The following is a 14,108-nucleotide window of genomic DNA, read 5'->3' on the forward strand; positions in this document are numbered from 1 at the left end:
TGATTAATTTTGTTCGTGATTTTAATATTGAAAGCTTATTATAGAGATTGTACAGAGTTGTATCCTATAAGTTTAACATTATTCCACATACACTCAGAGGCCATATTGCGTTTCAGGTCGATTTGGGAAAGACGATAACGACAAAATCAGAAGTGGTAAACGACAGCAATTTCTTTTTGTTTGTAGTACTAAATTGCCATCCTCAAAAATGTTCCTGATTTTTTTCTTCTAAGGATTCCCTTTTGTGAATCGATTTAGAAGAACTAAAATTCTTGATTGAAAAGCACTACAGTGGCAATTTCGATGTACAGAAGAAACAAAATTGCTAACCGCCAACCTATGTGACTTTTCCATAAGTTGACACGTGGTGGCGCTATACAGCAAAGCCAAGCACAACTTTTCGAGACCAAGTCGAGAGTACAAGAAAACTTGCCACCTTTCATTTGAAAGGAAGAAATATATATTAATTTTGGTTTTTTTACTCATACACCGATGTGTGTTAGCACTGTATACTCAGTACTTTCCCGAGTCCGGTGAGAAAATATCACAGGTATGTTACTCGGGTGGGATTCGAACCCACGACCCTTGCAATTCTCGAGCAGTATCTTACCAACTAGACTACCGAAGTTGCCCGGTAGCTAGAGGCAGTTCGAATGCTATGCTTTGGCAGCGGGTACTGCAACGATTTAACAGATGTTAAATTTGCATCGGGATAAAGAATATTAGTTTTCGGGGATATAGAAATATATAGTTATTTGTTTTCAGATAAATACCGTGTTCGCCACCTTACATGTCAGATGTATACAGTATTCAAATTATGGGTTGTGGAGTGAACTTGTTTACAACTATGACAATCTTTTGTAACAAAATTCTCCGAGCCAATTTGAAACGAAGTTGAAGTCACAAAAATTACTCCACCTACAATCATATAATTTATGAACACAATTTTAAAATCCGTGAAAGATGAGTGATTCTTAAATACAGGATTGGTTATTGACAGAAATAAATATGAAAGCTCACTGATATGAAGACCAGGGCCCAATTTCAAAGTGCTGCTTAGGCACAAACAAAATTGGTGAAAAAATTCCTTTCAGAATAAGTTTACCAGCCAAAGCATCGTGTCTCATACTACAATCTGTGACTGGTGTCCTGCTTATTTCTGCTAAGAAGAAGCCTGTTTAAACAGTATTACATGTATCTGCTTAAGCATCTCTATGAAATTGAGACAATGCCTAAATTCCCATTGCTTTATTACGATCAGTAAAATAAAAACAAGTCATAATATATGAAAGCCAACAATCCCTGCCAAAATATATGCCATTATTTGATGAGTTTGCTAAAAAGTAATTGCTTGTAAATGAAAGTCTCAAAATAGATTTTATCTCAAAATGTCGATTAAATACTTTCACTATAAAAAGAGTTTTCCCTCATTTCTGAATTTATCGAATATAAAACCTCACAATCATAATAAATTTACTACTTCACTATACTCACAGGTAGATAAACAAAAATAACCATAAGTAGTTGTGGAATCAAAACTTGTTTTGTATTTACAAGAAATTCTAAACGATTATTGGCCTCCACTGTATTTGAATTTTGATTAAATCTTTCTGAAAGATTGTTCACAAGAAAGAACAAAAAAGGCAAATTAATTGAAAGAGAAATCTTTGAAAGCAAGTATTTAACGTACAAATTGCTTATAATAATAAAATAATTTAAGCTGATTTGTAAACAATTGGTAAGTTCATCATTATATATTACTAGTAGTTACCTTTATTACATATTACGCTGAAAATAGTAAATATTTGATATAGTTTGAATTATGCGGTAAACTGTACATGCAACGCACACCTCCCCACAAGTAAAGAGCAAGTCATTGTTAGATATACCCTTATATAATCTCATTTGTACATGTGATTAAATGGTGTTAAACATTTATCTTTTTAACAATATACAACACGATCCCATCAAATGGTTAATATAAAAGGAGTAAATAAAGTTGAAAACTGAAAGGTTTAGAAATATTACAACCTCGTCCCCAGTTGCTTCGAATCTCATCCTTGTCCCCCTGTGATTGAGCTAGATCCCATGCCATCCCTAACCCCGGTCAGGAAAAGTGCTTGGAGTAATACTGATAAGTTACTTTCAATGGCCTCCAGTCAGTGCCCCTTGTCATTGCCTTGGTGCCTGTTGAAATGCTCCTCGACCATAGAGGTGTCCTTTATATAAAATGGCACAAAAATACCCCAAATTTCCACACTCAGTTTTCTTGAAACACAACTTAGGACAGTAATTGCCTACAAGCTCTTTTTTTCCAGGCACACAGCAACTTAAGACATTATTATAAGGGAAGCTTAGCCCAAACTATATTTGTGAATAATCATAATTGATGGTGTAATTTCTACTATAAACCAAATAACTCAAATTACCGCGATACAAAATTGTGATTGATGAATACAAATTTGATTTACGCAAAACCAACAAACTCCACCAAAAATACATTTTTTATCTTATGTGATTGCTGACACCTACTGTAATGCACAACTGTACACAAACATGTTACTGATCCATGCCATCAAACAGGAGCATTTGGAACACTAGATGGCAACAGACTTACCAGAAAACCTTCCATTGTTTATGAAGTTCTGAGCATGCAAACATTTCCAAAAACAATGGATTACCTGGTAAGTCTGCTGCCACCTAGTGTCCCCTACGCTCGCTCTCTAGTTGTTTCACAGATCTTTTATTGGGTTGACAGAAAAGCGAGCTACACATTGGTACAAAATATCTTTGGTGGTAAGCGGGAGGAAGACTTGGAGTATATGAACAATATAAATGCACCAACTTGATATAGACCTTTATGTCACACTGCAGCCATCTTGTACTATCATGCACGTATGTAAAGAGCGGGAGGGAGAAATAAGACTGGTCTCTTAACGTATCATTGCTATTGCATACATTACACAGATGGCAGCAGCCATATTTGTCTGGTTTCTTGTACTCCTGCGTAATGCGTCTTACACAATATATAAGCCACTGTCCAATTTGTGGCTCGGACTACAGCTACAGCTAGATTGCGGGCCGATATTTGCTGAATTACAGGACTTTAGCAGCACCCTTAGGCCGCATGCGAATTGGCGTCTACAGCTACGGCTATGGCTGTTTCTAAGAGTGTTGCACAGGACGTCCAAAATCTCAACACACGATGACGTGCAAATCTAGCTGTAGCTCTAGCTGTGGTCTTGATGAAATGGCGGTATATAAAACATTTTTGTATGTATGTATGTATGTATAGCCCCAATTCAGACACAGCCTTGCTTAGACACAGTTGTAGCTTAAGTCATAGCCGCCATATTGGATCAGGGAAGTAGTGTGTCATTACTCCCCAAAATGGTCAAGCAAAGAGGTTTCAGCATACACAACTGTTTTTATGTGTTAACAGACCTCATGCTACACTGTTCCCTGGTAAGAGCCCAGAACATAACACATCCAACATGAACACAGCCTCGGACGACAAGACAAGATGGCTGCAATCACAACAAAAGGTCTACACATCTGCGACAAAAATACATCGCACAAAATGCACACACACAATACTTGAGGAGTAATGAAAAATGCAGCTCGTTGTTTTCTCCATTGACCCCCCAAAATCACAATACACATGTAAAAGGCCATGGATATCAGTGTGAAGTCAAAACCACACGTTAGACTGAGTTTGGGAAGAGGGTTACAATGTCATACATAATGCATGCACTTTAAAGACAGTGGACACTATTGGTAATTGTCAAAGACCAGTCTTCTCACTTGGTGTATCTCAACATATGCATAAAATAACCAAACTGTGAAAATTTGAGTTTGATTGGTCTTTGGAGTTGCGAGATACTTATGGAAGAAAAAAAAACACCCTTGTCACACCAAGTTGTGTGCTTTCAGATGCTTGATTTTGAGACCTCAAATTCAAAACTCGAGGTCTCAAAATCAAATTCGTGGAAAATTACTTCTTTCTCGAAAACTAGGTCACTTCAGAGGGAGCCGTTTCCCACAATAATTTGTACTATCAATCTCTCCCCATTACTCGTTACCAAATGAGGTTTTATGCTAATAATTATTTTGAGTAATTACCAATAGTGTCCATTGCCTTTAAGGACACTCAAAAAAATGTCAACAATCTCTTTTTGTAGTGAAGGCATATAAATCGAATTGACCATATTTTTATTCAAACAGCCTTGGCAGACCGCAGGCGATTTTTACAGGCTACCAACTTTTTGTTCTTGCTTGTACTGTTTTTTGTATCTTTGTCATTGCATTGTTTGTTTGTATGTAAATTGTAAAGCGCTCCGATCTTTGTGGGGCGCTATATAAATGCTTCATAATTATCATTATTATTATTGTTATTAACTGCACTGATGGAAAAGGAGCACTTCGGTAGACAATTATGCGGAAGTAAACATGTGAATGTTTTTTCCATATTGGAGCTGGTTGCCTGTAAATTGCTCTGTGTGACATGGCCTTAAAAGGCCAAAATACATGAAGCTGGCAGCACACAAATCTATTTGTCACCGAAATCATCGGCGAAAATAAAGGCCTACTTCAATCATTGTGGCTAAAGTACTTTCACTGAGTAACTTTTTCCAGCTACATAGCACTTAAAGGCAGTGGACACTATTGGTAATTACTCAAAACACACATTAACTTCAAAACTTACTTGGTAACGAGCATTGGAGAGATGTTGATAGTATACAACAATGTATACGAAGTAACGTAGTTTTTGAGAAAGAAGTAATTTCTCACTTAAATAATAAAATACTTCTAGCTAGAAGTCTTTTATTCTTATCTGAAAGCACATAAATTCGCCCAACAAGGTTTTTTTTCCTTTCATTATTTTCTCGCAACTTCAATGACCAATTTAGCTCAAATTTTCACTGGCTTGTTATTTTATGCTTACGATGGGATACACCAAGTGAGAACACTGGTCTTTGACAATTACCAAAGGTGTACCTTCCCTTTAAGAAATTGAGCTCTGCAATAAAATACTGAAACTGTTGACATTTTCTGACCATCAACTTGTACAATTAATTACCATAAGTAGCATTTTCCTCTAAATAGCTTTATATCATTAAGCACACAATCAAATCACACACTTAATTCATATTTTCCAGTTATACATTATATTTTAGGCTGTCAAAATGTGGTCAAAAATTACTCTGTGACCAGCCAAATTACAAACTTGGATAATATTTACTTAAGATACAAATTTTTAATTTGAGTATATAGAGAGCCATTCGCGAGGGTCAAGAGCAACCACATCACCTACAATTTTCAATAAATTTACATATGCAAATATATTCACTGCTTTGCATGCAATGGGGATGATACAGTTATCTCTACTCCAATAGAATTTATTACAGGAGAGGCACTCATGAATATAGATGACCATAAAATTGACTCGCCTCAAACATCACACAATTACACCTCACCACAACCCCACCCATATAAAAAAACAAACAGATAAGTGGAAGAGAATGGGCAAGTTTCTTGCAAGTGGATCTGAGAGAAGTTGAATTTGGCAAGTAGCCGATCCATTCCACTAATAACAGCTTTCTCCCTCAAAGGGTCTATGTACTTTTTGTAGGACACAAAACACACTGTCCACAGATTTACACCGAACTTACGCAGTTAGAAGATAATGATAGTAGAAAGCTTCCCTGAAAATATTACGTGCTGAGGTGCTGTAGTTTTTGAGAAATGAGTAAAACAATGTCATGAAAATAATTTTCGTCTCAAACGTATTTTCATGACATTGTTTTACTCATTTCTTAAAAACTACAGCACCTCAGTAAGTAATATTTGAAGGGAAGCTTTCCACTATCATTATCTTCAAACCCTGTAAGTTTAATGTAAATCTATGAACATTTTGAAAAGGTACCCAAATCCTTTAAAGGCAGTGGACACTATTGGTTTTTACTCAAAATAATTTTGAGCATAAAACTTTACTTGGTAACGAGTAATGGGGAGCTGTTGATAGTATAAAACATTGTGAGAAGCGGCTTCCTCTGAAGTTCCGTAGTTTTCAAGAAAGAAGTAATTTTCCACGAATTTGATTTTGAGACCTCCAAATTAGATTTTGAGGTCTCGAAATCAAGCATCTAAAAGCATGCAACCTCTTGTGACAAGGGTGTTTTTTCTTTCATTATTATCTCGCAACTTCGACAAGCTCAAGCCATTTTCACAGGTTAGTTGCACATGTTGAGATACACAAAGTGAGAAGACTGGTCTTTGACAATTACCAATAGTGTCCAGTGTCTCTAAAGTGAACAGTCTGAAATGAAGTCTGAAGTTTCCAGTCGTTGAAAGACGCCTTAAATGTTTGATTTATCACCCACCCCAGTAAATCTGTCCCAGTCTTTCCTACAACAAAAAGGAGGGGGGAGTGTTCAGTTTATATCCTGCGTTTGTTCTTGGCTGTACTTATTATTTCCTAGTGAATACATTAATTAATCTTGGACAGTCGATCATCTAAGACAGCTACATGTACTAGTGTTGGTCTTCTCTTTTAATTTGTATAAGAACAATCCCATGAATGTCTGGCGCAGCTGCTTCAGTGAATACATGATGCGTTGCCGGGCTAATGTCGCTCGTACATATGTTGTTGATTTTTCTATCAAATTTGTTCCCGAGAACAAACTCTCATAATGTTGTATAATGGTGAGTACATGATTCTTTGCCTGGTCATCTGGGCCCAATTTCATGGCTCTGCTTAACGTAAGCAAAGAGTCAGCACTTAAGAACGGAATTACATGCTTACATCAAGCGTATTCCACGAAACTTTGCTTGTGTGCGATAGATAGTGCGTACTCCATTCTCCTTTTACACAGCCAGTGCAGAAATTCAACACTTACACAGTAAGCAGAGAACAACAAGTCTTAAGCACAGAATCAGACGGTAAGCAGAGCCATGACATTATTGAGCCTCCATAATAACAGGCAACACTGTTTTCTAGGAGATGTATCATAATTCTAGTCGGTATTTTTCAAGAATCTGTTTACGGTGTCGTCCCTCACTAGACAAACACAGGCGATGGTTCTCCTTTTGGTTTGTTGGTGATACGGAGATCGCACTGTTCCACTCCGTGGGCTGGCCTCATCGATCGTAATTTCAACACTGAAATCAAACAGGTATTAGTAATACACATGATACAAGGGTTTGTTTGTTTAGCCAAAATATTTAGTATAATTTTTTTTTTTTTAACACAAGTAGATTATTGTCATTTATTTTTTTATTTTTTATATAAACCCAAGTATGTAGATCCTTATCATTTGATAGGAGGACTTAAGGTCACACAGCATTCATTCATAAAAAAAAAATACCACAAGTTAACTTGATGAACCCTACATTTGCTTCCACCATTCATCACATATATTCATCGCATCCTTTTCACCCTGTGTGCATTTTGACGAGAATAACCAATAGCTGAGCAGGAATGAATTGGCCATTGGTTATTCAACTGGCCACTTGATAGCGACCACCACAACACAGCCCATCATCACTCTAGCCACATGCGTTATTCACAGCAGCACAAAGTCCTTCGGATGGGACGTAAAGCCGTTGGCCCCATGTGTTGTGTAACGCATGTAAAAGAACCCAGTGCACTTTTCGAAAAGAGAAGGGGTTCGCCCCGGTGTTCCTGGCTCAGGCTGCTGTATGCGCCATAGCACCTTGTAAACCCTTATAAGGTGCTAAATAATTGGGTCTCAAAATTCATCACTGCAATTAACTATGATCTTTCTGAAAGTTTGTATATACTCAGCGCCTTGAGTACCTTGTTTGGTAGATACGTGCGCTATATATAAGTCTTTGATATTATTGTTGTTATTATTATTTAAAATATACGTGGATTCCAGAATACACTCATGTTCATTTTGCCTCCATTCATACATGTATGACTGAAAGGTACAAACAAATCAGTGGACGTAAGACTATTTCCAATCTGGCCTCTCTTTAGTTACATCCCCCCTCTTGGGCTGGCTCACTTAGAAATAAATATCCAGATTTATGCAGGGAATCTAATTGTCTGATCAAAAAAAACTTTGTAGAATCATTTAGAAACCATTGCCTCGCTGAGTATAAAACAAGAAGCGTTAACATGTTAATGTGTTACTTGACCTCTTGATGTGTCGTGACACTTGTGTCCTTGAGCAAGATACTTTAATAATTAGGTGTTCGGCCACCAGCCGAACAACTATTGTTATTGTTCTGTTTTTTTTTTTTTTTTTTTTTTTTTTTTTCTGCGTGTTCTTCTCCTCGAACGTTCTCGCGCGATTTTCGCAAAAACTAAAGCTTGTATGAACCTGAAACTTACCATATATATTGATCTTAATGAGTAGACGAAACAGCAACATTTTTGGAATGATGACGTCATTGATGACGTCATTACGTTCAAAAAAACGCTAAAAATTGGAGAGTTCATATCTTGAGAACTACAAATGCCACACACAAGATATTTGGTGCATATAAAAGGTCTTGTAATTAGCTACAAAAGTCGTGCACAACGTGACCTCATGTGACTTTTACTTCCGGTTGAAACAGGAAGTTCAAAATTTCAAAAGTTCATATCTCAAGAACTATATATCATATTCGCAAAATTTGAATATCAGTTTGAAGATCAGTTATCCTGCTCAAACTTTTGCACAAACATAATGCCAGTTGAATTTTGCCTTCTGGTCGTAAAAGCGCGCGTTTGTGTTGACCTCCATTCATTACGCGTAGAAACCAGATAGTATCGCCATTCATGTATGTGAATGCTACTATTGTATTGTGGGTGTGTGGGTGTGTGTGCGTGTAGTTCATGTATGCCTACATTGTATCCATGCTCTACGACAAAACAGCACTGCGTGGCTGTGGGCATTACGGGTTGTGTATACACATGCAGACTCCGTTGAAGGCGCGCGTAATTCAAATTCCACTACGCTGGGATTCGCCTCATCTTTCTTCGTGCGATTTTGAACAAAATGTTAAACTACTATGAACTTGTTGAACAAAACTAACGCTTGTATGAACTTGAAACTTACCATGAACATAAACCTTAGTGTGCAGACGAAACCAAAACTTTTTTTGGAATGATGACATCATCGATGACGTCATTAAGTTAAATAAACGGTAAATAATTGAAAAATTCATATCTTGAGAACCACAAACGCTACGTACAAGATTCTTTCACTACATGAAACCTCTTGTAATGTTCTACAAATGTTGTACACAACGTGACCTCATTTGACCATTCACCCGAACACCCTGAGTTTGTACACAAACTCTCAATTTCTAGTTATATAATTGCTTCTCTTCACTCAGGGGAATAAATGGGTACCTGCGAGGGTAGAAGTTGATATTGTGAATGAAAAAGCCTTTGGAGCGATATAAACTGTTGCCCAGGTTGTATACTCCCAAGGGAGCTGAGAAACATCAAAAAGGGATGTAATTGGCCCTATGACCAGGGCACTAATGTAAAGCGCATTGATACGATTATTGTGAAATGCGCTATTTAAGAATTTGTTTAAGCGCTTAGAGAATTAAGTGTTAGTTATTAGGCGCTATATAAATCGAAAGTTATTATTATTATTTGGCTGAATTTTGGGTTTGAAGACATGAAGACAGAGGCAGCAGGGTTTTGGGGGTTTCAAGCCAAGACTGCCATACTTATTACAAAGCAATCACAGCACACATGCACTGAGTATTCCATTTTATCATTCAAATCAGAAGAGAGCCTGGTCATCCAGTGAGTAAGGGTATAGACCAATCCGACGCGCACCGAGCGCACAAAAACCACTGCTACAGTGTACATGTGCCTAGTTTTGTACACAAAGACATGAGGAAATCATTTTCATTCTTTAAGGAAATTAAATGTTTTCCTCAACACTTTACAATTTCATTAAACGGACATAATGATATACCAATGTAGATCACTGACCACAAATATTTGCAACAGATAAGAAACTGAATCATCTTGAAAATGGTGCTTTTCTTAGGCGAGTTAGGGGTCAAAGAAGCAGAAACTGCATAATAGTCGCTAAAATGCGTTACATTGGCAAGGTATTTTGTCAGAATATCAGTATTTTACTTTGTGCATAATTTTGAAAACATTTAATTCCCATAAAGGTGAAAAGGAAAATGATTTTCTTGTGTTTTTTTCGCACAAAACTAGGGACAAAGACACCGAAGCAGCGGCGCAGCAGTGGCGCGTGGCGCCCATGGCAGCGCGCAGCACTTGCGCGCCTGGATTGGTGTGCAGAGGAATTTAGAAAGCATGGATATGATACAGTGAATATTAATAATTATAACTCTTACCAGAAAGAAACTATTACAGTGATTTATTTTGACTTGTACATGCAGCATATTAAATATTGACGCGCTCATTACATTAACCCTTATATTAATCATTTCTATGTAATCATCATTGACTTTTTTCTAAAAACAATTTTTCTTGTTAAAAGGTGTCTTAACACTGTTAACAAGAAACCCATGGGAAAATGTCATTTCAAGATGTGAGCTCTTAACTCATCCTTTTTTGTTTGAGTGTGGATTGTGGTACAAGCCATTTCTGGCTGTTATGATCTCCAAAGGGTTAAACACTCTTAAAGGCAGTGGACACTATTGGTAATTACTCAAAATAATTATTGGCATAAAACCTTACTTTGTAACGAGTAATGGGGAGAGGTTGATGGTCTAAAACATTGTGAGAAACGGCTCCCTCTGAAGTGCCAATTTGATTTCGAGACCTCAGATTTAGAACTTGAGGTCTCAAAATCAACCATCTAAACGCACACAACTTCGTGTGACTAGGGTGTTTTCTTCTTTCATTATTATCTCGCAACTTTGATGACCGATTGAGCTCAAATTTTCACAGGTTAGTTATTTTATGCATATATGTTGAGATACACCAACTGTGAAGGCTAGTCTTTGACAATTACCAATAGTGTCCACTGCCTTTAAAGGAACATTACAGAATTGGTTTTTGCTAACAAAACAGTTGCTGGCAGTGTGAGCACTTTATGTAACACACCATATACATAAACTGACAACTGAGATTGATCGATCATCTGGGTCATGAGAGAATAGTGAAAAAAACGATTAAAAATTTTGCATTGCATCGATGCCAAAACAAAGATGAATCAAACGCTCACCGAGCGATAAACTCCAAATGGGAAGTTTATTTCTCATAAAATATGAAATTTCAGGCAGAAATATTTCAAGGGATGTTTTGTACTATCATCATCATTAGACCTAGTAAGTTTTATGTAAAACTGTGATCATCACGATTTTTGTTTCTTGCCAATTCTGTAACGTTCCTTTAACATTTACCATGACAGATGCGAACAAGATTTCAAATAGAGACATAGAGATGATGAAAACCTCACACTTTTTAAACCATTCAACTAACTTTAAATCTCCATCTTGGGGACATTTCCTAAAAAAGTGGAGTGCACCAACCCCCCCCCCCCCCCCCAAGACCTTCATGTGTCCAGTTATTAAATTCTATACTTTATTCAAAAGTGCCGCCCACTTCACTTTTTACAATGCGTCACCAAATGCCTTTAAAGTATACGTTTTCAAACTACTGTAAATATGCTGATACAATACAGAGCGGGTTGATTCACTTTTGGTTCACAATCACAACCACATGCATGTAGCCCTCACAAACTCCTGATACATGTACAATACAAGTACAGTAACGTTAACTACAGCATCATATCTTACAGGGGGAAAGGCATTTACAACTAGTAGGCCTATTATACACACACCGACTGGCAATGAGGCAACTAGTATACGTCTATTCCCCCGAGGGACTTTGAGTGACCAGAAGAGCGACCTATTTCCCGAGGCCGAAGTCGCTCACAGGCTCGAGGGGGAATAGACGTACACTATTTACCGAATTATGCCAGTCAATATGTGTTTTTATAACACAGCTCGGTCTTAAATGGGAAATAAGAACAGAAATCTGGAAAAGAAAGGAAGTTTTGTAGTTGATGTTCACGACTCAAGTCAAGAGAGGGCGCTGTAACAGGGCACTATTTTCAAAGACTAGTGCCCGCTCGGAAACTAGTTCCCGCAAACACACGGGTGTGCGATCACGAGGCTATATTAGTTCACCCCACGTGACCGTGTTTCAGCCAACCAGAAAACAGAACAAGCAAGAGGTGTGTTATAATTACAAACAATACAATTGAGGAACAACCTAATACAAAAAACACTCAAAGCTGCTTATTGGCCTAGTGAACAGGTGAACATTCCTCACTAATTACATGTATCTCTGCATATAAACAGAATGACCTTTACGTCTATAAACCTTTCTTGAAATGCTATACACGAATACGGGTAACAGGTTACACTAACAGGCCTCAATTCTACCTAAGGCACCCTCAGCAATTGATGTGGCGCCCTGTGCTTACTGCAATGGTCACCTTTGCAAGGTTTCAACACAAACTGTAACTTTTCTCATACACTGTAGAAGTGCCTCTTCACACACGCATGACGCAGATAAGGTAAAACAGTCAGTAACCTAAATAAAAACTGGACTGACCAATGACGCTCCATGGAAAGAAGGGGTTGAAACAACTCAGGGAAAAAAATAAGACTGCACAAACAAAAGTGTAATTTAAAGACACTGAATCATCACTTTCAACATCAAAGGGGGCACATGCAACAGCATGCCGGGCACCATGCTGCTTTAACATGGACACCAAGACTCACCATCAGCTAATCCCAAATTAAGAATGATAAGAGAAAGGATGCAGAAAGAAGTGAATTATCAAAATCAAGTTTCTACAAGTACATGTAGTAGATGAATGAGAGCGTGGAAATCGACAGAAAATACGACACCTACGCTGTCCAGAAGACACTATGACATTTACACTACAGTTACTAAAATGCCAGCTGTACAATGTACATCAGCACAACATCAACATCGTTCAAACTGCAAACAGGATTGTACAAGATTGTACAACACAAATTGTTATACCTCGGTAACAAACTGTGAAGTTTGATTGGTCGAGAACCAAAACTGTGAAGTTTGATTGGTTGAGAACCAATCATGTGACGCGCAACAAAAACGCATGTTACATGGCTCGACGGGCCGGGTAACATGAAAAGTGATGTACACCGGTGTACATCACCTTGATCGTTCCCAGCGTTGGTCCATTTCCAGCGCTGTGTACGAGACAACCGGGGGTTCGAGGGAATTGTTTCTTGTTCGTCTGCTTATTAAAACTAAAGTCTTGGGGGAGCTTTTTCAGTGTCCGCATGCGCTATGTTGGAAATTTTCTCTTTAAAACTTCACGCTTACATTTAACACTTTGTTTCATTCCTACTACATCATGTACTTTCACAAGCACCACATCATGCAGTCAATTAACCATGCACACATTGCACAGAACAGTAAACACAAATATCATTAACCAAGTAGAGGCACTAGAGGGCGCTGTTAATTTATGCCTCAGTTGTTGGCTATCAGCCACTAAGTTTTGGTAGGTTTTCATTTAGGATCATATACGTATGTTGGTAACAAACACATCCTTGCATGATTTAGATTCATGATTTAGATTCATAGAAAAAGCTACATATTCAAAACATTAATTTGAACTTAGTATACATGTCAATTAAGCACAAGTTCTTTTTGGATAAGACTACTTGTATCAGACTCGCCCACTGTCTTTACCTGGCAAGGATACAGACAAACACGAAAAACAATCATGAAACTGTAAAAAGCAGAAAATACCGCTCAGCAATTTTTTCTGCTTTTTAAAAATTGAGTGGGGTACCAGTTTAAACAATAAACCTTAATGCAATTTTGGCTGGTAACCTATTTCTGTCTAAGCAATACTTTTCTTTACTTAGCAAGTTTTTTGTGCTTACATGCTTTATGAAATTGAACCTTGGTCATATTGGTCTTACATGTATGCCCATTGATATCAGTGGAAAAAACTTGCAGTGACTTACACTTTCAATTTCAGCTTTTACTTTTAAAACCGGTTTCTACTCTTCGGCATCAATCATGAACAGCCCCCTCTAGAGGTGAACAGCGCCCTCTAGTGGTAAACAACGCCCTCTATAGGTAC

General features: G+C 37.6%; 1 protein-coding gene across 4 annotated transcripts in view; it reads right to left on the reverse strand.

The window, feature by feature from the left end:
- The window catches only part of LOC139934467 (protein NDRG3-like), a 57,140-nt gene that overhangs the window by 4,563 nt on the left and 38,469 nt on the right, over positions 1-14,108 (reverse strand). For 3 of the 4 annotated variants that reach the window (XM_071928710.1, XM_071928709.1, XM_071928712.1), the window contains exon 12: positions 6,674-7,161. The exons of the other annotated variant lie outside the window; for it this stretch is intronic. In XM_071928710.1, the coding sequence (XP_071784811.1) occupies positions 7,061-7,161 (101 nt within the window). In that variant the 3' untranslated portion in view covers positions 6,674-7,060. Of the gene's footprint in view, positions 1-6,673; positions 7,162-14,108 lie in introns of those variants that run through there. 4 annotated transcript variants of the gene reach the window in all.

This window comes from Asterias amurensis, chromosome 3 (assembly GCF_032118995.1).
Source record: "Asterias amurensis chromosome 3, ASM3211899v1".
In the NCBI taxonomy this organism is placed as follows: Eukaryota; Metazoa; Echinodermata; class Asteroidea; order Forcipulatida; family Asteriidae; genus Asterias; species Asterias amurensis.